Source organism: Gasterosteus aculeatus, chromosome 14 (assembly GCF_964276395.1).
Source record: "Gasterosteus aculeatus chromosome 14, fGasAcu3.hap1.1, whole genome shotgun sequence".
Classification (NCBI taxonomy): domain Eukaryota; kingdom Metazoa; phylum Chordata; class Actinopteri; order Perciformes; family Gasterosteidae; genus Gasterosteus; species Gasterosteus aculeatus.
The window spans coordinates 12581811-12606669 of NC_135702.1; the positions used below are offsets into that span (position 1 = coordinate 12581811).

At 44.9% G+C, this 24859-nt stretch overlaps 2 protein-coding genes across 5 annotated transcripts in view; one reads left to right on the forward strand and one right to left on the reverse strand.

Moving 5' to 3' along the window:
- Positions 1–21058, forward strand: niban2a (niban apoptosis regulator 2a). The gene is made up of 14 exons (XM_040197168.2): positions 1–572; positions 5156–5286; positions 6170–6298; positions 6388–6493; positions 6782–6949; positions 13116–13231; positions 14833–14937; positions 15021–15183; positions 17274–17461; positions 17665–17820; positions 18050–18163; positions 18331–18438; positions 18741–18852; positions 18959–21058. The coding sequence occupies exons 1-14, from the start codon at positions 518–520 to the stop codon at positions 19852–19854; spliced, it is 2547 nt and encodes an 848-aa protein (XP_040053102.2). The 5' UTR covers positions 1–517; the 3' UTR covers positions 19855–21058.
- Positions 21054–24859, reverse strand: part of slc31a2 (solute carrier family 31 member 2) — a 12089-nt gene continuing 8283 nt past the window's right edge. Inside the window, exons 3-6 of one of the 4 annotated variants that reach the window (XR_013452550.1) lie at positions 22746–22968; positions 22132–22316; positions 21911–22035; positions 21054–21801 (exon numbers count right to left, since the gene is read on the reverse strand). Coding sequence is in view for 2 of the 4 variants with exons in the window: in XM_040197170.2 (XP_040053104.1) it covers positions 22151–22316; positions 22746–22968 (389 nt within the window). In the remaining 2 variants the exon portion in view is untranslated. Of the gene's footprint in view, positions 22317–22745; positions 22969–24859 lie in introns of all 4 variants that reach the window. The other 3 variants (XR_013452549.1, XM_040197170.2, XM_040197169.2) reach the window with 3 other exon arrangements.

The window sequence follows — 24859 nt, forward strand, 5'->3', positions numbered from 1 at the left end:
CGGAAACATTTCCGCTGCCCGTCAAACTTATATTTGTATTCAAATTGCATTGGACTTTAATAGTGAATTCTGAATTCATTTAATCAATTTAATCCCCAAAGTAAAAATATATAGTTCCAATAAGCCACCTGGCTCGGTGGTAATCAATATGCAGGCTACAACGCGTTTGGTTTGTGTTTTAAACCGTGTAGCCGCACGCGCGCGCCGCTCACAGTGAACGTTAAACGTCTTATCGGCACGCGAAAGCGCGAAAGCTCGTTTTGGCCACACCCTTAGCAGGGCCGCCCGAACACGTCGAACCAGTGATGACTCCCGGAGGGTGTGAACCAGGCCAGTGTTCACCTCCCCCTGCTCCTCTCCACCACGCCGCAGTCCTCCACCTCCACCCGGGAGAGAAGACACGCAGCAGCGCCTCTCAGGGAGGAACAGGATTTTACCCGGTGGGTCTGACTCGGATATTTGAGCACCGGCCGTGAAGCAGCTCGGATAACTCGGTCCGTGGGTCTCTACTGTAGCCATGGGGGACGTGGTCTCATCTCACCTGGATGAGGGCAGGCGGGAGGCGATAACAGGTAAGGCAGAGCGGGGAGTGGCGGGGGGGCAATGGAGACAAGTTTCCCACAGATTGAAATTACATAAAAGTTATTTTATTTCTATGGCTTTCATACTCACACAATTGTATGAAACACAAACACAATTTCGTTATCGTCCAGTTGGGGAAACATAAAACTCTCTTAAAAATATCTAAAGTATATATTTTCCCAATAATGGGCGGAGGAATTAATCTTACTGTCTCAAATGTGTCACTTCCATAAATTCTAAACTAATTCCGTTTCTCTATTTGTCAGAAAACTGGCATGTGTTGGACAAGCTATATTACAGATGAAACTGACCTTTAAACTGAGCTGTTGCACTGACCTGCGGAGGGAAATCCATTGAGACCCTCAGCATGATTTGTCTCAAAACCGTCTGCTTTACGGTCCCTTATCAAACTGGACCCAAATACCTGCAGACACCCGGCTTTTTCATTCTCTCTCAGCAAGTGTCCCCTTTCCCGTTTCATTAGAGGACAAAGCTACTCTTTCATACCAGCGTATTGTTGCCCTGCTCTACTTTAAACAGTTCCCCCATACTCTGCTTGCAGGCCTATTTCTCAGAGATAATAAGTAGGTTGCCCAAAGGGGAGCATGTTTGTATAAGTTTGAGACTGCCTGCTATTTAAGTTTCAAATTGCTCCAGCCTCCCACTGCGTATCGTGCAGGTCGCTGCGGTTATTTTCCAACTAGAAATGGAAGCGGAGAAATGATGCAGAAACTGAAACATTTCCATGAATGTGTAGGCCTGGGTGCTTTCCTTAGGAAGATAACACTTTAATGCTAGTTTGGCAATGCATCCAAGGTCTAAAACCTCCTAAGAGAGAACTTGCTCTGTTAAATGTTTGGATCCTTCAGACAGTGTTGCTTTTCAGAATCATTTTAGATACAATGTTCCTTCAAGATTCTAATGGTGCTTGTATGTGTATGCTGGCAGGCGTACTAGCACGAGGAAACCACTCCTGCAACCCAGAGACTGTGTTCCTGAGGTCCAGACACTCACTGTGTTTGTTGCTGCTGTTTCATATGAACCAGAAAGAGAAATACTGTCAGAAATAGTGGAAAGTAAAAGAAGCTGGTTTGTGACTTTATGTAGGTGCTCTTTATTAGGATGTATCCGAGGACACTGGCTGTCGTACTGCGGGAGGTTGTTAAAACAATCATCAACAAGTTTGATAATCTAATAAAGAAAGAAGAAAGACACACACACACACACACACACAAGAGGCGAGTGATTGCAGGCGCAGCGGAGAACAGTGAGTCGTTGAGGTAAAGCAGGTGAGAACATGTCGCATGATTAATAGCTGAAACCGCTGCCTTGCTCTCACACACCCTCCATCCGTGTCTTCTAGATACCCATCTGTGGGACCTTTGCACAAGTACACATTAATACCATCACAGATAACATGCCCTTTGAAGTACTGTGAAGTACTTTGAGTGTGTGTGGGTGGGTGTGAGCGGCTGGAGAGGGAGGGAGGGTATTCTACTCATTTTTCTACATTGGGAGTATTGTTTGGAGTTTGTACCTCCCAACAAGGAGGTTTCTTCATCCTTGCTGCACAAGCACATTCTCAAAAAAGGATCTCCTCCCTTGTGAGCCCACTCAGCTGAATTGTGAATTATGCTCATCGTTCATTCAGGTTATCTTAATCTTAAATTTAATTTAAGTACAGTCACATAGATGGAATTTGACCTCTGTGTGTAACCAATCCTAATCCTAATTGATGTTAAGAATACAGCTGATAACGGGGCAACCCAACATAGCCGCTTAGCCACAGCCGCCCCAATCTCATGTAAAGAGGTGATCCTTTTGTTCTCAGTGATGCATTTAGCAGAGTAGACGTCACCATTCCCACATCAGCCCAGTTAAAAGGGAGTTCTGCCCCTTTCCTTGAGTTTGGTACCACACGTTTGCACAAGTGAAGCTTTTTGTATCTAGTTGGCCTCACTGCACCTCCCATCAGCTCCGCAGCCGTTTATCTTCTACACGGGTCAAGAAATGAACCCGGTGGTGAGTTGGATCAGACGGCAAAGAGGACTGTTGGAACCAACCTGGTGTTACTGTCGGTTACTTTTTTTCTTTTAAATAGGACTGGAGGGTTCACTGGTCTTTGCTCATCCAGTCTACACGTGTTTGGTGGACCTATGGTGTCCGTATGTCTTGTGGGGGATAGCAAATCCTCTGATGACAAAATCACGCCAGGGAAGAGATGTTTGTTTTTTGATCAACCTGACTTGTAAAGATAAAACTCCTTATTGCAACCCACAAGCGTCCCTTATATCCTGTAACCGAGGTGAGAGCAGGGCCGGTATCGTGCCGGTATCGTCGGCAGGAAGTCAAACAGGTTTTCGGTGGGCAATGGGCTTCTTTGTCCCTATTTACATGGAAAGAATCTCGTCACAGCCAGGGGGAGGAGAGTGTCTAGTTTTGGACCCTCTTCTTTGCTCTTTCCGGATTAAGTCTTTTTTGTGGACATCAGCACACAATTGGGAAGTTAGCAGTCAAATATGAGATGATCGTTTACAGTCAGCATCTGGAAGTCTGAGGTCATCATCCAATGGCAGAAAATGTTGGATGGCGCCCTCCGGGCTGGGAGTCACTTGCTACCCGATGTGAAAGAATTCAAATATCTGACTGGGGATAAATTGGAGCACGGGATCAAATGGCGGATTGGTATCGTGGACAGAGTTAAGTTGGAAGGGAAAGCTTTCAATTTGCCTCTTGGTCTGCTTCACGACCCTGAACTATGGTCATGAGCTTCAGTTAGTGGCCGAAAGCATGACATTGAGTGTAGAAGTAACCTTATGAGTTTACTGCATGGACTCTCCCTTAGAGATCGGGTTAAGGGCGCTCTGCTTTAGCGATTATGCTGCCATGTCATGTTGGTGCATTGTGGTACAGTGAATTTAATTCATATTAACTCTTTGGTGTAAGGTCTGGTTTCTCTAAGGCCTTAGGAGAGGATAGAACCTAAACCTTTGGCATGTCGACATCGATTATTACTGAGGATTGAGTGATTTATGATGTGGTGTTTGTTCCCAAATCCCAATTTCCAAGTGCCCAAAACACTGCCCATGTACAATTATCCAGTCTGCCTACTTTGGCCCAGCAAGACAACCAGCAAGACATCCGGTGGAAAGTACCAACGCTAATCTTGCTGAAATTTTCCCTCACCGGGAAAAGAGTTTCTACGAAACATCCGTTATCCACATTAATAGATTGACCAAATAAGAATGGATAAGATCCATATTACTTGCAAATAAGATTAAATAAAAATAGCCCTTTGGGACCCCGGGGAAGACAAAGTATCTGCATTTAACTTGAGTGAGTCAACCAGAACGAATGGCAAGACATTCCTAAACCACAGGGATTTTTTTTTTCATCAGGATTGATTAGCCAGCCCTTCTAAACAGTGGATTTAAGAGGAGTCCTTGCTTTATAAATCTCCCTCTACATTTCCTCCAGCCTGCGTCTGCTCCTCGTATGACGCAGAGTGTTTTAACAGCGTTGTGTGTCCCTGTCTCCCCCACGTTCTCTCCCCGTCTGCCGAGTCCCGTCAGCTCTTTCCTTCCTGCTCTCCCACTGCATGCCTGCTCCTTCCTTCCTGCGTTGTCCCTTCCATAAACATCACGGTCAAAGTCTGCTGCTGACTGCGGCAAACGCGCAGACTCGCAAACTCATTTTCCACTGATGGAATGCAGGAAAAGCTCCCGTCCCCTCCAGCAGGTTCTAGGAGTCTTTATTAGGATGCCGCTCGCATAACAGTGGTGGGACAGAAATGCTGAGTCAAGCTGTGGAGAAGATCTACAGGCAACACGGGAACCCCAAACTAAGGCTGAAACTGACAATTACTTTCGTGATTGAATCATAATTACTTACTTAATTACTTGCTATTTAAAGGATACATAATATCCATAATATTCCACAACCCAAAAATGTTCCACTCATAAAAATAATTGTTTTGGGGATCAGGCTTTACTTGGGAAAAATTAGAAGTAAGACAGTATATTTCTATTGAATTGAAGGGTGCAGCCACAATAAAGAGTCCGGACCATATGGGCGGGTTTATAAGGACTGTTCAGCAGACTGTTCTATCGTAACTATGCAAAAGCAATCCAGCCCAATGATAGGGCTGCACCAGATAGCTTTGACATAAAGTGAACTGTGCCGATGATACGTGTTTGGTATCTCTTTGTTGAGTGCTGCACAAGAGGGACTATATATTTCTTGCCTGCTTTTGCATTTTATTATACGGCACTTTTCATAAAGTGCCGATAGCAGCAGTGAAGGTTGGGGCCTTTCTGACATTGCGACGCTTTCAGACAGTATGTCCACACACAGAAAGTGGATTTTCCCAAATGTACACAGCAGATATTAATTAAAAAGATACTTTATTTCAAACTTAAATTTGCGTATCTGTCAGCAGAATTGATGGTTAAACAATAAGATGAGATCTGTCTAAAAAAAAAAAGAAAAGAATAAAAAGGAGTATTTCTTTGATTGGTTTGTGTAGTTTGGATGTTTCCTGATCTTGTGTGTCTGTCCGTGTGTCCTCCTGCAGGTCGCACCACAGAGGTCATGAAGCAGTTCAGCGATGTGTACGAGCAGCAGTACGCAGTCGCTCTCTTCAACAGCATCCGCTTCGAGATCGAAGGAGGAGGAGCACCGCAGTCACAGCTGCTTCACAGGAAGGCGAGTGCATTTCAGCTAATATGAAAAGTGGTTCAAACCTGTTTGGGGCTTTGTCGACTAATCTATTTTTTGATTTCATCATTCTATTTTATTCTAATTTTCAACTGGTGTATTTTGTGATTAAAATAATTGGTTCGAATGATCAAAGCTTGATAATAACTTGACAAAATGAAACCTCTCCATCTTTCTTTCTTAGAAATGGCAAGCCGTCACATTAATTTACTCTATCGCTTTTATTTAAACTGTTACATTAAACAAACTCACATCAATGGAGGCTTTGTCAGGCAAAGAGCGCTCGATGTGTCACACACGGGATGAATGGGCTCATTCTTGAGGTCCGTGTGCCAGTTAATACCTCACAAGCGAGGCCTCTGCTTGAGCGCTTTTTGTTCCTCTCATCTGTTCGGTTGCTCGACGCACTGAAGGTCCAAACGTTTGTTCACATTTTCAAATCACCGAGGGGGAAGTGGAGCACATTTCACTCATGAGCAGAGATGCCGTTTTGAATTCTATCAAAGTGGTGTCTCTGCTCTCTTCACTATACGGAGGACCGCTGCCCGTGAGGGCTTATGACACTAGAGCAAGTTGTGCACCGGTGACTTAACTAAAACACAAACTACATTTGAAATGTATTTAACAGAATAATATATATTATTAATTTGCATGTATTCCAAATTTCCATTGAGCTGATCAAACAGTACGACCTAATGCAGTAACATTAGACTGCACCTTTGAAGGACCGTCAGACATAATCAATAGTGACCCTGTCATTAATAGTTATCTGTTCTTTGTGTGTAACAAAAAACAGCAACATGTCAGTTCTCTAACCCAAACCCCTGATAACGTTTCATACTCTCAACTGCTTTACACTGTTTTCCTTTAGGACGCTCTGGCAGGCCGGTCCATCTTCTCTGGGAGTCTGTTTCAGTATCTGGAGGAGAATCGGAAGTGGAGGAATCGCTTTGTGTTTGTGCCAGACAGCTACACCATCAGCCTCTATGAGAGCAAGACCGTGAGTGTCGTTGTCACTCACGCTGAACTGCTATCCGACCGGGACACTTGTGCTGAAACAACTTCTTTTTGTTGCCATCTCTCCAACAGGCTCACGAACGAGGCCTTCACCCGAAAGGAACCATCAACTGCGCTGGGTACAAGGCCCTAAACTCAATAGAGCAGTACATGGAGCTGATTAATACCAGCCTCCCAGGTAGGTGGATGACAGAAAATTATGAACATATATATGTATATATGGTAAATACAACAGTTTATTAAAAATAAATTGGTTTGGTATTGAATCTGTGTCATTAATTGACTAAGTGAAAGTGAACAAAAAGGAGTACTGATTTCCAGATATTTTACACATTTATTTCACCCAATTTACCTGCTTTAATCTATTTTCCTTCATCATTTTTTTTTGCATTTCCCTCAGTGTCTATAAAGCGCCGTCTGGATCTTGCGGTTTCTCATTCTCGCTTTGTCATGTGACCTGCTGTAGGTATCAAGGCCAAAGCGGGCAGTACTCCGTTCATCAAGTGCGCGTCCCAGTTCCCCCTCATCCTGTGGCACCCGTACGCCCGCCACCACTACTTCTGCGTGAGGACGGAGAAGGAACAAAAGAAGTGGCACGCAGTGCTGCAGGACTGCGTCAGGCACAGTAACAACGGTAACTAAACGCACAAGTACACAAACACCTCCCTTTAGAGAAGTAACACAGCGTTTAATGAATGGGTTTTTTTTAATGGGGAACTGCGTCGAGCACAAGAAATTATGAATTGTTAAGTTCACGCCGCTAAAAGTACCCGTCCCTCTCTGTGCGCTGCGGACCGTTCGTGTCTCTCTCGTGTGTGTGGTTCTCTACCTCGGCTGGCGGTTCAGACGTGTGTGTGTGTGTGTGAAGCCTTTACATGCCTTCTGAGTGAGCTGGTTGATCTGTGAATGTGAGATGCAGCAGGAATGATGGGTATTTGTTTTATTCCAGCAGTCTCGGCTACAGCGAGACGCGTTGTTGTCGTTGGATCAGAGCTCCAAATGTTACACATTTTACAGCCAAGATAGACAATCACTCAAATAGTGCGGCAGAGACTTTATTTATCAGTTGAAGAGAGTTTTTTTTTTTCTGCTGAATTTTAAATCATATTAAGGGACACTGGGTTTTAATGAACTGTTTTGACTTTTGTTTGCTGCTCTTTAATGGTGTTAAAACAATGCACCGGTTATTTCAAACACGGAGTCATTATAATTCATGTCATCAGGATTGAGTGTTTGAGCAGAAAGAAAATCTGGAGAAAGAATATATGAGAAGGACCTGCACCCAAACTATGTTAATAATTCCATATGTATTAGTCCAAAAATACTTTTCTCCTTTTCATGAGACTTTTTGAAATTGTACATGTGGTTTCACTCGCCTTTCCTTGTTTGAGCATCATCATTTGAGTGCAGGCTTTTGTGCGTTGATGGTGTTGTGCAGGATACTGCGGTGCGTTCTGCATTTGGTTACGAAATCGAGGCTATTTCTTTTACCCGGGTGGAGTACTACTCTTGATCCCCTAATAACATGATTGCATGACTCATGTGTCATTGCGTTGGGAGATAAGTGGCAGAGACATGCCCAAGGATGTGCGAACATGAGGTAATCCATTTTTTTGTCATGTTGTCACATGACTAAGAATGGCACCTTTGGGATTCGTGTAGAAGCATCTAAAGTGGCAGGAAGGACTGGCAAGCTTCCAGGCCGCCTGTCTGCCACATGGCATGTCGACTCAACTGTACACCATTAAAAATCTATTTGTAATTAGAAAATCGAAAATTTGCAGCAGAGCGTAATGAGTCAATTAGCTGCCTTCGTTTGAAGTGAGTCGGGGTCCTTTTTGCGGTTGGGTGTGTGCATGTGTGTTAGATTTAGATTTGAGAGAATCTGAATGCGAACGGTGGGGAGATTAAGATCAAAATACAACGGATGTTCACGGCTGCTGTGAGCGTGACTGGGCTTGTTTGGATGTGGCTGGCTGCAAGGAAAGGTGGTGTGGACAGAGATTGGAGATCAAGTGTACATTATTCAGAATGTTTCTCATACAAATCTAAATATTTATTCATAAAATATTTTTGGCTATATTCGGTCTATAAATCTATCTTAAATGAACAAATACCAAACCATACTGCATCGACTAAACTCATCATGTTAACATAATTACACCTAAATACACATTTTCCATGCTACTTTTGTAATTATTATAACTTAGAGTATTGAGGTCAAAGATATTTTGGGCTTTTTTGTTTGTATAACATTGATAGTTCTGTATTTACGAATTCATTTTTAATTTACGTGAACAAAACAGACCAACATTTAGCTACAAATGACAAACATCTTCATGCTTCAGTACATGGAGCGTTTCATCTACAAAGAAAAGACGTTACCTAAGCTCACCCTAATTTCCAAGTACACACGCACGTGGTTTTAATACAATGCCATCGGTTCAGCTTCCCTCACATGAAAGCTATTGAATGACTGAATGATGTGCAGTACTACTTTAAGTCAGTATGCATCATCATGTAATTATCCGGTCTGCTGCATCATATTTCTGAAAGATGCAAGAAAGCGTGCACGTTAGTTTGTCTGAATGTTTCCACTGCAAGTTGAAGCGCTGACTACCCTGTGTGCGTAAACAACTTGTGTGAATTGGAACCTCACACAAAGCTGCCTGACCTGTTCCAAGCTCGGTTTTCACTCAGCCAGGTATCAGAGCGTAACCCCGCAGTACACAGCCAATCGGCACATCGCATCGGAAGCCCAACGCCGACTTTTGGGCACACTTGTTCTGACAGCAAAACCAAGTCTGCCTCTCGTCTGTATCCAGTCAAGCTCACCTGTTACTCCTCCAACGCTACCTGTTCCAGCACGCTCGGCGAAAGCCAGAGTCCCAGCCGCACATTCCAACAGTGCGGAGCGTGTTGCTGTTTCACTGTCGCCATCGGCTGGTGTCTGCGTGGATTGGCGTGTGTTTGGCCTGCGTGGACACGCCCAGTCCCACCGGTGTTTTGAGGGAAACCAGAACCGGTAAAAGACCTTTCCTGGGCGTGAGAAATGGTTTTACAGCCGGACGCCCGGCCCTCCCTGCAGTTTCATTCATACACACGTGCATGTGTACTCGGGTTGCACGTAACACCTTTTAAAAAATATTTATGAATCAATACTAGCGAGTACAAATGGCTGCAAATGGCATGGACTCAAGTGAGAAGATAGGCCGGTGCATCTACCCCCTCCAGAGGACGTCAGTACAGAATACACGCCAGAGTACACAAAGAATAAGCTCGCAGCACAGAAGCTTTACGCAAAGCAGTTCCTCGGCTGATCACTGACACTATTCAGCTGGCTTTGATAAGTAAAAACCACAAGTTAAATGTAAAACACGGACATAATGAAGATCTATTTTGAAGCTGTTGTTGTTTCATCCTCAATAGCTCGCCAGTAAAATGACCGGCTGCCGCTTTGCATCGCTTTAGCAGGAGGATTTGCAAAACATCCTGTTAATAAGCTCCGGTAACTGGTGGCGTCCTCACAGGATTCTGCACAACACTTGTAATTGCCAAAAGGGACTTTAAACTGGTCCTGAAACTGCGTCAATTGAATGCTATATTCTCTGTATGACCTCTTAGTCTTTTTTTTGGGGTTAAACGGTTGGTCAAGCGAAAGAAACAAAAAAATTACAATCTTGGGCTTTTGATATTTGTAGGACTTTTCATTCCGCATACCGCATTTACTGTTCATCAATCGATTAAAAAAACAACGACGAGATGATTTGAATCATTGGCTTCAGCCCTGGTGGAGGGTTCAGCTCGTGCAGCCGTCTAAGTATTCTCCCAAGCTGGTGCTGGGCCACTAGAGAACCATCAATCAGAGACCGGTCTCCACCCCCACAGCCTCTAAAACCAGCAGCAGCCCCCTGCTCTGATTTACAGACCTCACACTAATTCCTCTCTGCAAGAAAAAACCCTGCATTCCAGAGGACAACAGTACAGCAGTACATCTAAAGCCAGGTCTGTGAGTCGGGTGCTTTTCGGCACGCTATGTGGTTCAAAATGCTGACATATACGTACAATAAATATATATCTGTTGTGTCACTTCCAGACAATATATTAGAACTAAAAATAATAAACCATGACAGGGTGTCCAGCCTCATCTCAGTATCTACTGCTGGAGACCAGCTTCTGCTAAGATGGCATTTTAGGACCTCATTCATGTGTTCGATGGTACGTTTAAGTAAGAATTCTCTGTGCTGTGGGTTTGGCTGGTTCCATAGGAGGCACCATGTAGGGAAATCCTAGTCATGCATGTCGGTGGATGCCACAGCAGCGTGAGGGTCTGAAGGAAGTGTTAAAGACCTGCTTTGATCATGTGAACATAGGTGCCCTCTAGCTGATGTCTAATCGGACAGTATTTGACACTCAAATGCTTAGTGGGTTTTCGAAATGTCAAATCAATTGCGCTCTGGGGAAACATGCACGCACATATGTAGATGTGAAGGCCTGGGAACCCGTCCACAACTGCTGCTAAGATCCCACCAACCAGAGCGCGGTGTGCAAGGCGGGGAGGGAAATGCTAGTGGTAAGTGCTGCCATATGTTCTATTTATACAAAGCACACACAGAGCAGAGAAACTCTAATCTGCTCCTTGATCTAGCTGGGTTCAGACATATGGAGAATGTCTAGTGGTTTTCAGGCCTGGCACCTAAAAGGAAATTCTCTAAAAGTGAGCAACAAGATAAGAATGTGGAGGACTTTGCTTTCAGGTATTTCACTGTGGCGATCCGACCAAACTTTGTTCCCTAAAAAAAGAGTTCAACGGACTCATATGGTCTTGTGATCCAAACGGGGGGAAAAGAAGACAGCATGTGGTTCCCAGCCACCAGTCCAGACCATGTAAACCGTATAAAAGCACTTAATAACACGTATTTACCATTACTATTTATTTTAGGGCTCTGCTCAGAATTAGTTAGAATTGGTGAAGCCTGTTTTTGCTTCTTTCTCATAACTTCCAGTCAGGCCTCAACGACGGAATACTGGTTTTGATCTACAGGAGGTCATCAGTCCATCGACCCCCACACCTACTCTACACGCATGCACCATGTTCCGTGTTTAACACTGAACATAAGCAAAGTAGTTAGATATCCAAAGGAGGAGTTAGTCATACCATTGCTATTCGTTGTTCCTTCTGTGAGACCGATGTGAACACAAAGCGTAATGCCGCACTAGTGAGTCAGCTGTGGCATTAAAGGAATGCCAGCAGGATTCCACCATGTGAAACCATACAAATCAATTATGATCTTGGGATAAACGGCGTGTGAGTGTTTGACCGTTCGCTATACTCGCTGGCTGTGGTTGACTTGCACACTATCAGCTGTGGCTGTTGTTGGGGAGAAGGATTGTAAAAGAACCACAACTGCGCCTCTCTGACACCGTTCACTGCGTTTGTCCTCCAAACGACGGCTGGTCACCTGACAACGTGGCAGCCTTCTGCGCCGCTATTTTCCCACCGTGACTCTATCCTTATCCAGTGAATTCCCAGGAAGCCTTGTGCCAAAATAAGCTAACGCGGAGGCCCGAGGCTGTCAGCAAAGAGTTAGTGGGCTGGGAGCAGGCAGCTTCCCGTCTGGCTCTGCTCCTCCTCCTCCTCCTCCTCGCTCCTCGGTCACTTCCTGTCTTTGTCAGCCTCCTCTGAGTCACAGGCGGCCAGCGGCAGACAAAACAACTCCACACATACATGCATGAGTTTTGTGCGTAAAAGTGTCAAACAGATTAGCACTCGCTTGTTAACCAACTATTCATCTATCTGCTGTACAGGAAACTGAGTTTGTGTGAATTTGTCGTGATCTTAAGAAGAATCTGCAAGAGTGAATGTTGTTCTGTCCAGGAAAAGCTATGCAATTAAAAAAATACACATGTTTTAAGAACCACCTAGTAAAGGGTAGAAATAAAGCGTTACTTTGAGGGAAGTAAAGGGTGTGGAACCACTGGAATAAGGAAACTACTTGCTGTAGGTGTCGTGTGAATAACTGAGGCAGATGGTTAAGCCTTTTTTCTTTCTTTGGTTCAAAATGTATTTCTGCGATTATTGAAGTTGTGTTAAATTCTCATCTTCTATAATGGCTAGTTGGCCTTCCCTTTAATTACACATTTCTGCATCAGAGAGAACGCTTGTTGTTGCCGCTCGAGAAAAACACAACTGAAGCTTCAGTCCCTTTTTTATTTTAAGAAGAACAAACTGCTAATTATAGGCGCGTTTTATTCCGTACACCTGCTCTCTCGTTTGCAGGCGATGTTTGACTTTGCCTTGAGAGAAGCAGCTGTATTTCCATCGCTTAAACATGACCAAGAAGAACCAACGTCCTAAAAACACGTGCGCGTTGCCAAGCGCTGGGCGAGCTGCTTCTATTGTCCGGTCAGCTGGGGAGGGGCGGTAACCACGGCAACCACGTTAACCTCCGTCCCCCAACAACCCAATATCTTTCCGTTTTGAGTGATTACAGAACTGTGTGTGTGTGTGTGTGTGTGTGTGTGTGATGTAGGCGCTGAGTGTGCATGTGTCACGTCCTGCTCTCCAGCGAGTGTCCGTGAATACACTGCTGATCCAAAGTTAGACACTGCGTCACGCAGATGTGACCGACTCAATGACTCAGCATTACTTCAATAGAAAAAAAAACAACCCCCGCCCTCCGATCTTATTATTAAAATCATTCCTCTCAGTCAAAGGCCTCTGTTTTAAAAAGAGGGCAGAGGGGGGGGGTCTGTCTCTGTGTTGTTACCAAGCATCTGCTCTGCTCTGCGCCCAACAGGTCTGTCGGAGGACTGCACGATTCAGACGCCAGCCTTCACTGACTCCGTGAGACTTCACAGACAAGCCAAGGGACACTACGGGACCTGGGACATGATGTGCGGAAAACCCCCCCAGGTCAGCATCTCGGACCACGATGCAACTGTGTCTCAGTAGCGTGCCTGTTGCAGGTGACGTTGTACAGGGCCATTGTTCTACCTATTGAGAGGCCACAATGATTGACAACATGCACTGGTAAAGGAAATATGCAGGGCTGCTTTTTCACAATGAAAAAAGACACTGACGTACAAGACTGCACCTACACAAGACCTTCAAACAGACTGTCAGCAACAAGACTCCTCAACACACCAGCGTTCACATGAACACACACACTCATGCACTGTTGATTGGAGTCTCCCCTCTGAATGAGTCTCTTTCACTCTCCCCTCACGGCCTCACACTTGCTCTGTGCGAGGCCGTTTCCAGGCACGTACTAGTACTGGAGCTCCGCTGTTTAAATGTAATAGGCAGTAAAATAAAATACCGTGTTAGGTGAAAATGTGACTACTGTGACAACAATCGTGTTTACATTGGTGGTATTTACTCTTTTGCTCATTTCAAACCCTGATCCTTAGCAAACAAAAACCAGCGCGGCATTTAAACCCATTCGTAATACTCAAATGTATTACTGATATGAAAGGGAACAGAGCTTTAAAGTGCGCCCACGGAACAATAAGAAAAACAATCGAGATCACCTTGCAGTGATGGGTGATGCCTCCATTTTTGTCTCCACCTGTTAAGTTTTGGGATGGACATCCTCGTATCTCAAACCACACTTTTGAAGTTTCGTGACTGCCGGTAGGATGTTTATGACACAATCGGTCCACACAAACAAAACTACCTCTAGTTCCCACTACAGCAGGTGTCTCCAGGACCACATTACGCATTACGCCATGATAGAATACAACGAGTCGCCGTAATCCACAAACGAGGCCTACGGAAACTCACTGTAGCAACAAAGGAACAGAAATGCACACTTGATGCAAGCATTTTCAGAGCATTTTCAAATTCTCTCTTCATTTATTTGACCTCTTAAAAGAAAAATGAACTGTAAACAAAATGTACAGGTGATAGAGATACAAATAAGAAGTGGCCCAATAAGTTATACGGTGTAGACAAATCTGATGTTCATGATACAAACTAAAAAGTATCAGAAGAACATAACACAAGTCGCAGCCACCAATGCAACTATTGCGTTGTTGGCAATACTATTTGATTTAGCATATCTAGACAAACGAGTCTTTGGACAAACGGAGAACAATTTATCCATTGTTGGTCGAGCTTGGCAGCAGTTCATTACTGGGCAGCAACACGTTTCACCAAATATTATTTTAGCCTACGTCATTGAGGTAACCAAGCTTTATGTGTGTGTGTGTGTGTGTGTGTGTGTTGTGAGGACAGTGCTGCTAAAGCCAGATTTCCTGCCTCTCTGTATCCTGCTGTGTATCAATCGCCCCACTGTTTCCATGTAACCACTGAGGAAAGAGGCTACTCTTTTTTTAAGGTTTATTTTTGTTTTCCTTTTGGGCGGAAGATATTTCTGTTTTTGTTTTTTTTGACTACACCTCTAGTGTGAAAATTCCCTGTTAGCTCAAAGTAACTAGAATTGTAAAAGTTAAAAAGGCGGGACTGACCTTTTCTGTAAATACCTAAAAAATATATTCTGTGTGTGTGCACAGATTCTTGCTAATCTGGTGATGGAGACCCTCCACCCGGAGCTGAGAACCATAATTGGGCCTCGGCTGAAGGGGAAGCTGCAGCAGAGGCAGAAGCATTGGATGCTGGTGAGTTCCAGTCGCGCTGCCCAGAGCACTGCAGAGTCCCAAACCGGTCCAACCGTGTCTTTCAACCTCTCCCTCCCATCTAGATCTCCGACGCCGTGTACAGGCAGGTGTTGTCTCGGACCACCGGCCACTACGAAGCCCTGATGGATGCCTGCGAGGCCCAGAGAGGTCCGCTGGACGCCAGACTGCGAACAGACATGGACCAGATCATCGCGTCCAAAGAGCACGTCAGCAGCAAGATGCGAGGTGAGCGAAGATCTACAGTCAAAAGGAATCGTGCTTCAAGTTGCTTTTCATTCATGTTCAGGTTCGATCTTAGGGCCGACTTTATTCAACATCTACATGCTCCCACTAGGACAAATCATGCAAAGAAATAAAATTGACCACCATTGCTACGCTGATGACACCCAAATCTATGTAGCGCTATCACCAAACGGCTATCGCCCCATAGATCTTCTGTGCCAGTGCATTGAGCAAATCAAAGACCAGATGTGTCAACATTTCTTACAACTAAATGAAGACAAAACTGAGATCATTGTATCTGGTGCTAAAAAAGAAAGGTTTAAAGTAACCCAACACCTTCACTCTCTGTCCCTGAAAACATCAAATAAAGCCAGAAATCTGGGGGTTATTATGGATTCAGATTTACACTTAGAGAGTCACATCAAATCAGTAACAAAATCGACCTACTACCACCTCAAAAATGTAGCACGACTTGGAGGGCTCATGTCAGCTCAAGACTTAGAAACACTTGTACATGCTTTTATAACTAGTAGGCTAGACTATTGCAATGGTCTCCTTGCAGATCTTCCAAAAAAAAACTGTCAGGCAGCTCCAGCTTGTTCAGAACGCTGCTGCTAGATATTCTAGTATATCACTGATATGCTTCCACTACATAAGCCTTCAAGATCACTAAGATCTTCTGACACCAATCTGTTAGTGGTTCCCAGAGTAAATACAAATCATGGGAAAGCATCATTTAGTTACTACGCAACAAACAGCTGGAATAAACTTCCTGAAGATTTAAGACTTGCCCCAACTCTGACCACGTTTAAAACAAGACTGAAAACTTTTATGTTCAGCTTCGCCTTCTGCTAAATTTTACCTACATTGCACTTTTAACCTTTAATTAAACAATTTAAATAAGATTTTAATTTATAATTTTAATTGTCTTTTAATTCCTGCATTTTATTTCACTTTATTGTATGAAATGTTATAATGTAAAGCAGTGAGTCTGCCTTGTGTATGAAAAGCTTTGTGTATGATGTGCTATACAAATAAAATTGCCTTGCCTTGCCTTCAGGCCGTAAGCCTGAGGCAGAGCCCACGTAAATGTGGGCCGCACCACAGACCGTGATGCTCACATCCCTTTTGCAGCAGTTGTCTGAGAGGGAAGGTCCTCTACTGAGCATTTCTTTACGGAGACATAACTATTGTGTTATCACAGGTGCACGGCTGTATTTGTTTTGGCAAAACGATATTCGGCTAAGTGGGTAGATGCTTTTAAAGTTGTGTGTATGGCAGGACCTTCATGCCAAGAGCGTTTGACGCACGTCCTTTCTACACGTTGATATATGGGCATTGAATTCATTAAACAAAGTTAGATCCAGGGAAACAATCGGAGCGATGGCTCGTAAGAAGGGAGCGGCAGAATAACAAAAGACCAAAAAAGAAATGCTAACAGAGTGGTTCACTTTTTGTTGCATATTTGAATCTAATGTTAACTGAGTCACTGTCCTCCTACACTGTTTACCGTTGCCTCCGGGGTCGTTGGTCACTGAATAACATTTGGCCCAGACGGGGCCTTTAGTTTGTAACCAAACCTGGCTTTGTATCTGACACTTTCCTGCTCTTGTTGTCGTCAATTGCACTTAAGTCTTTTCCGCTGTCGTTTTCTCAGCACCGCCCCCCCCCCCCCCCCCTTTTTTTTTCTTTCATGTGTCCTGTTTGCCATTGAGCTGAAGTGGCCAAACAGCATTCCTCCAGCTGCACAATGTGGGCCGTTTTGACTTCATCCCGCGAATACGACTTAAAACTATGAGTCAGCTCGGCGGAATCGTGCTGGTTCACGTTGCCCGAGTGGAATGCAGCGGTTTGAGAGCCGTGATCCAAGCCATGAATTCCACTCGGCTGCCTTTTTTTTTTTTTTTCTTCACATGTTACCTTTCCAACAGTTGGGTGTAGACCCATTTGAGGGGATTAAGGGATTTCCCTTGAATGTCACACGTGCCTCTATTTCAACTTGACAATGAACAATACGCTGTATATTGTGATGACTCATTTTCAGAGTTCCTAACTCCATGAATCTTCTCTCCCCTCCTGTGTGCGTGTGTCAGCTCTGGTGTTGCCCAAGGCGGAGCAGCTCCTCCGGACCAACGTCCAGCCCTACATCCCCTCCATCCTGGAGGCCCTCATGGAGCCCACCAGCCGGGGTTTCTCCGAGGTCAGGGAGGTTTTCTTCAGGGAGCTGGTGGAGATCAGCAAGAACTCGCTCAACGGAGAGGGAAAAGACATACTGGGAGACGTGAGTCGCGTTGCTTTGTATCCAAGATGGTGTGTTTCTTTGAAGCTGCACCAAGCCGCAGAGTTAGCAGGCGCGTTCGTCACTACGACCCTCGTTCACACCCTGCACTGCACTTGGGGAGTCTCCGCTTTCTCGCTTTTGGTCGTATAATTCTGATCTCCATCGCCACTAACCTCCCCTCTCGCCCTCTGCCGCCACCTCAGCACATGGAGAGGCTGTCGATGCTCGCCCTCCACCCGGTGAAGATGCAGAGCTGCTACGAGAAGGTGGAGCAGCTCAACCTGGACGGGCTGCAGCAGAGGTTCGACGTGGCCAACCCCTCGGTGTTCGTCGGCAGGGCTCAGATCCTCATGGGGGAGGTGAGGTGCTACGGCAGCAGTTTTCTCTGATACGGAACAACGATTGTGAGCGCGCTGAGGCAGCGTGGGGAGGCTTGAAAGCGCTCCCTAATTCCTCCCTAAAACCAGACACATGGTGAAGTCTCTACTTACACCCGCTGGACAGAAAGAGTACAACAGTCTGTGAAGATGAACGGAGAGCTGTGGTTCACTGCCAATCGGCCTCAACTTTGTTTTTGTTTTTTTACAGCAAATGGACAATGCAGTTTACACATTCGAGCAGCTGCTCAACCAGTCTTTAGAGACCAAGGGAGAAGATGACGTGTGCAAGACCATCCAGCGATGCCAGGACCGGGTGCTTAAGGTAAACCAGGAAAATGAAAAACAGAAGTAGTACTGTAGTTAGATGGCTCATATTTCTCAATAGCCTCAGCCAGCCCAGCAGGGACTGTGGTGACTGAAGACGATGAACGGCTGTTCTGTCACTGAGTCACTGGGCTCTGAGAGTGTTTGTGGTCTTTTCCCCATCAGAAATATGATTATGACAGCAGCACGGTGCGCAAGAAGTTCTTCAGAGAGGCTCTGCTGCAGATCATCATCCCCTACATGCTGCAGCAGCTCTCTCCATCCTACTCACCGGTGAGTATCCGACAAATCAGCCTTTCTTTACTTTTAATCTTTTTAAATAATACGATTTATTATCGTGACTCTTCCCACCTCCTGATCCCACTGTGCTCTGAATTTCGGTTCCCCAAAAAAGGAAGCACTCGGCCTTTGACTTCTTCTAACTGTCAATCGACTGATAAAAGAACAATGTGTCACGTGCACATTAATATAGAAGTAAGACAGGATCAGAAACTGCTAAATGCAATCAGTTGTCAACTGATATTTGGGCAAATTATTGAGCGCTTGAAGCTAATCGTGGGCATCTTCTTCTCCAGGAGCTGCCTCGCTTCAAAGAGATGATCTTTGAGGACTTTTCCCGTTTCCTGCTGGTGGGAAACCTGTTTGAGGAGGTGGTGCTGCAGTGTGTCTCCAAGGACATAATGATGGGTGAGGGACGCGCACAATTTAGAACATGATGTGGGGATGGATCTAAATGACCTCCCCGACTCGGGAACGCAGTGATCTGACCTTCTTGTTTGCTTTTGTTGTCCAGCTGTGAAGGAGGCAGCCATCCAGAGGAGACACAACCTCTACAGGGACAGCATCGTTCTGACCAACAGCGACCCCAACCTGCACCTGCTCGGAGAAAGCCCTCAGGTGGACTGGGCCGCTAAGTTCGGGGCCGACGAGCCGGAGGGCTGCGTTGGCGGCGGCCGATCTGAAGGAGGCGGTTCTGGGAGCAGACGCAGGCAGGTGGTGTCCATGATCCAGCTGGACGGAGTCCCTCTGCCCTTCGAGTCCTGCCTGGAGGTCCCCGGTGTGGAGCTCATCCCCGAGGAGGACGTGTCTGAGGGCACAGAGGAGGACCCGGATCTGCCGGAGGAGGCCAAGTCTCCCGACCGCGTGGTTGAGATCCGAGACCTGATTAATCCCGTGGTGGCGGTGGCGCTTCCCGCGTCGACGGAGAGCCCGACCGACCTGACCAACGGGACGGCGGTGACCACCGGCACCGTCACCTGGGAGGATGGGGTGCAGGAGGATGTGACGCACGTGACCACCATGGTGGAGGACGTCCCCAGGAAGGCTCCGCGGGAGACGGCGTCCACGCAGGCAGCGGTCCAGCAGCTAGTCGAAAACACGAAGCGGGAACACGACGAGGAGCGTCAGGAGGAGGCCGCCGCCGCCGCCAGGGGCGCCGTGGAGGAAATAGAAGAGGCGGCGCAGGACGACGACAGCGGAAGGATCACGGATGTCTCTGCAGCAGAATCAGACAACGAGTCGTCGGCAGCTCCGCAGCCGGCTTCAGTCTCCGGCTCCCAGAGCGACAGCGGCTCCCAGTCGCCAGCCAATGGGGGGCCGGATGAGGACGCGCCGCAGCCGATCACAAACGGTCTGAACGGAGAGGACAAAGTGCTCGACCCGGTGGAAGTGGAAGTGCTTCTGGCGTGAGGGAGAAACATAACTCTGTACCAGGAGATGAAACGTGTGCGGCGCACGCCGTCGGAGAGGTGGTGGATGGCGTTGTGCACGTCGCACACTCTCAGCCTCCCGTTGCACCTCGCCCATCGGTTCCTTTCTATGCAGCTTGGTGAATTTTGTGGCAAAGTGTAGTCATATTTTTTGTTTGACACCGCTTTCATATCTGCTCCTCTTTGCTAGTTTAACGGATTAATAGTCCGTCACAGGGATCAGGGGTTTTTCTATGTGGGAATCCACTTTTTTAAATTTTTAACCAACAACGTCATCTAAGTTATTAATGTTTTCAAGTTTTATGTCAGCCCCATTTGTTTTCTTCTTGATGCATCACATGAATAATCACAGCCTCTACCTGGACAGCAGGCGGTGCCACAATCTGCCACAACTACTTTTTTAAATCTAGTTTTCTTTTCAAAGTTATTCCTGTATTCGCAAATGGCCTTTTATGTTTCAACACCAGATATTTAGTACAATCTGTACGGAATGATTTGCACTCGATTGGATTTTTAAAAAATCTTTTAGACCTCCAAACAACCAAAATGTATCACTTCTTTGCTGGTGGATGTACATTGCCAACATACAGTAACTTGTAGGATTTAGATATAACTTGTAATCAGACGGAGCGCTCTTTGTGATAATAGACATTTATAGTCATCATTCCCAAATTTCTGTGTTTTTCAACTTCAAGTAAATTAAATCAAAAACCAGGGACAATTTTATCTACACATCATTTAACTCAAATTTTATATCTAGGTGAATTTTTAAATATTGATCTTTAGATTGAGTTGCTTTTACAAGAGTTTTTATATCCTCATTTTTGTTGTAAAATAAAAGGTCACTGATCACTTACCTTGTGGAGGAAATGTTAGGGAAATATTTTTGGGTTACTGTAAAGATAGTATTAAGCGCTTTCGCTTGCTTATTTGTTGGACATTATTGCACATCTATCGAATGACCTACTATGCAATTAAAGACTCAAGGTTTAAAAAGAAACAACAGGATTTGAAATACAAAATGCTCCTTTTATAATAAACATGGAGGTTGCTTTTGAATATTATATTTATATCTCCAGTAAAAAAAACGTTTTAGGGCAGATGGATAGGAAATAACGACAGTGTGGTTTATTAAGACCACAAGTGGAATTAATATGTAAATAAAGTACAAACATGTCATTTAACATTTTCATTTTTATTAGAATAAAAAGTCAAATTCAAATTACACCGTCCTTTCCAGGAGCCATTTTATAAATTTGCAGTTACACAACAGTTTCCTGCCAGAAAATGAAGATCAATTTTGAAGCTGTACAAGTGTTACTCCATCTTTTAGTGTCACTTGTACTTTAATCTGTCGTCTATTGAACAAGCTGCAATCTGATGTGTGTTGCTATTCCTCCTCCTCTCCATTTTCTGAAGTCAGTGTGCTGTTGTGAAACTGCCTCTTGACGTCCAAGGCACATTCTGATTTATTGCAAAACATGTTTGAAGGAAGAAGCTCAACATCTAAATGCTGTGTCTCACAAGACAAGGAGACCCTGCCGGAACAGAAACCCCAGAGAGGCGAGCCTCGTGACTCCACTTTTTTTTTTTTTTTGTGGTTTCGTCAATTATTGTCACAGAACCACGTGGTTGAGTTAACGTATGATTCATTTCCTTCCTCTGAGTCCTGTCTTACGCCTGACTGTAAATCTCTGCCCTCACACACACGCACTGCAAAACGCAGACCATGAATTCAATTCTTTCTAAAATGTTATTTAATCACCCTTAGTGTCACACGCCTTTAATTGTTAGTAAGTTAGTAAAGCACTGTAGTATTATGCCACAAACTTCATGACAGCCGTCAATCATGGGTTGAACCTCTGCTGTAAACTATTCAAATGCATTTTAGGATAAACAAAAGAGTTGGGCCAAAAGCAGCACCAGCCTGTGGAGTAAAATGCAAATTTCATATGAATCGCCTTCCTCAATGGTTCCTGATTGAGAAAATAAAGGCTCTGCCTGAACAGCAGACCATCACGTCCCTTTAGACCTACCTCCAAAAACATGGCTATCAAGGCTGGGCGGTAGGTGCAAACGACAGCCGCGGAGCGGACAGCTGGCCGTGTTTGTCTGCTGTAATCGCCGTGTGGGTGCAGGACAGAGCGGCGGCCGTCATTTACTATAAATCACAGAGCAAGTGGTTGTTGTCATAAGGAGACCCTTCGACAAGCGCAGTCCCAAACAAAAGCGAGATAGAAGACAGAAAATAGACGACCTCTGAACTGTCCGTAGCATCAGATGATACGCAGCAGAGGGAAGGAGATCAAATAACCGAGGCCAGAGCCCACGATGACCCCCAGGAAGATCCAGGTGTTGTAGGACATGACGCACAGCATCAGCATGTAGCCCAGAGACACCTGCATCATGTGGAGCACTGCCTGGACAGCATGGATCAGCCAGCTGCAGAGGAGAGAGGATGACATAAGTTACCCCAAGTAGATCTATAACAGAGGAACACTACCTCAAATACTCCATTCAGTGTGTTAGAAGAATTCAGGGTGCCAAGATGCTTTGGGTTCATGTTTGATTTAACAAACAGCGCTTTCACATTTGACCTGATTTCAGTTTGGCCTTCTATAGAGGCACATTTCCTCAGTTAAAGAAACTAAAAAACATTATTTAAGGAGTCATTTGAAAATAAGAAATGCACGATAGTCAAAATTTTAGAAATTTGGTCAATGTGACGAACCAAGTCACAACTTTAGAAGAAAAATATTATACTTGGATTCACTTAGCAAGATGAGGATGAAATGTTTATATTATTTCCTAGTATTTACATATTGCAGTAAAAATCACATTATAGTTCTTGAATATCTACTTGGAACTGACCGCTTTCTCCTGTCTGGAGCGGGGGGGCGGGGCTCCATGGGGGTCAGCGAGGACTCGGAGGGGCTGCTCTCCAGTGCAGAGGCGCTGTTGAAGGTCTGATGGGCCGCGTACGGATCCTGAGGCTGAGTCCACTTAGATCTGCTCCCCAGCCACAACTTAAACACTTTGAGGATCTCGTAGAAGATCGTGAAGAGGAAGACCACAAACACCGACAGCACCATGCCTGCAGACACACACACACACAGACACACACACACACACACACGCGCGCACACAATTTATACTTCACACGGTAGAATTACAACATTCATGCACGTGTTAGCACTTTGAAATAAATATGTATAATGTTGACTCTTGTCAAGGGAAACTATTTGAAAAGCGGGAAGCAGTGCCGCACCTTTATTTATACATTATTCATGCTATCGAGCAAACAAGCTCCATGTAGGTGTGGTTCATCTTAAAAAAACAAAAACAAAATAATAATGAAAAAATATAAAAGTATATAACAGTATCAACTTCTGACATATAAGGTATTTATTCACATATATTCATCGTTACATATATCAGAAACTCACCTACGTTCAAAAATAGTATAAAGTTATAAAAAAAACAGGAGGAATCTGCACTCATCTGTGCAGGAAACTAGAACGAAAGAGCCAAACCTCCGTAACTAAATTCAAGAGACGAGGTGTTTTTATTTTCTTTTGTTCTGGTATTGGCTGTTTCAAAATCCCATCATTAGACCGGTTTGAATCCTGAACACATTAAAAAAACCATTAAACAAATCATCCTGCAGCAGTGGGTTGAAGTCGCTGAACGCTGTGGTTCATATTTGACTGGGACATCAGGGCCCGGTTCCTCGCACGTGGTTCAACTCCCATTATTAAGCTCAAGTTAACGAGATGATTGATGTCAGAATATCTCGGTTCCTCAAAGGCGGCTCTGAACTCAAACCGCCTCGGTAATTTGAACCTGATGTCATCAGGATAACGTCGAGTTCCCGTCCTACGCTAGAAGACGTCGATCACCGAAACCAGTACCACGGTAAATAAACTCAAAGTAGGAGCGGCTTATTTCTCATGAACACATATGAGGAGATAATATGTGTATTTACGTTGTTCATTCTGTACACGTGACATCCATCACATGTGTACAGACTTTAAAGCCAGGCTACAACCCGACAAAGTATCGCAGGCAAGTTAAATGCACAAGTGTTGGGAAGATGTATGGGCTCCTTTTAAGTGCCTCAGCACTAATGCAGTGTTTTTCAACCTTTTTTGCGTCAAGGAACACTTAATACACAGAAAAAATCTCACGGCACACCAACAACCGGAAATGATATGAAAATCAATCCCAAAAATAGTTTCAGCATGAGCATAATATACTCCAAGAAATCAGGGAAACGCGTGTTCTATTTGTTGTGTTTTATTAAACTTAACAGCATCCTAATGCCAAGATGGCACAGGCTTTATGCCCAGGTGTCTCTTAAGCCTAGTTTATGCTTCTGCGTTTTCAGAGCGACGCAGACGCAAGACTCCCTTGCGTGTGTCGAGACATTTTCAACGCGAGCCTCCCGCAGCGCACCAGGCTGAGATTGGTCCGCTAACTGCGTCCTTTACGGAGTCTCATAGCCCGATACCGCCATTATTAAAACAAAGAATGTTTACGAGAGAACGGATCAGATTTAAGAACTTTTCTGGGAGGAAATGCGTAAATAGGACCGCTTATACAAGCCGTCATTGGCGGGTTGGATTCACGGAGGGAGATCGCCGCACACGCCGGTTTGCCGGTGTTACGCGCCTACTGGTTTTTGAACCTACTGGTTTGTCTACGCGTGCGTGTTTGTTTTCCCCTACAGCGGCAGATGTTGCCTCGGTCACCTGATTCGTCACACATTTGCAAACATATTGATGAAAATGTTCAAAAGTCATCACATATCTATTGCAGCGATTACGATTGTATAAGTGAGCACTACGTCACTGCCACGTATGAAGAAATACATTGAAGAAAACAGATTTACACTTGTATCGAAACACGTGTATCGATACGTGTTTGCGATGCTTGATAGTTATTTACACGTTACAGCCACACCGTTAAAAAATTGCTTTGAGGAC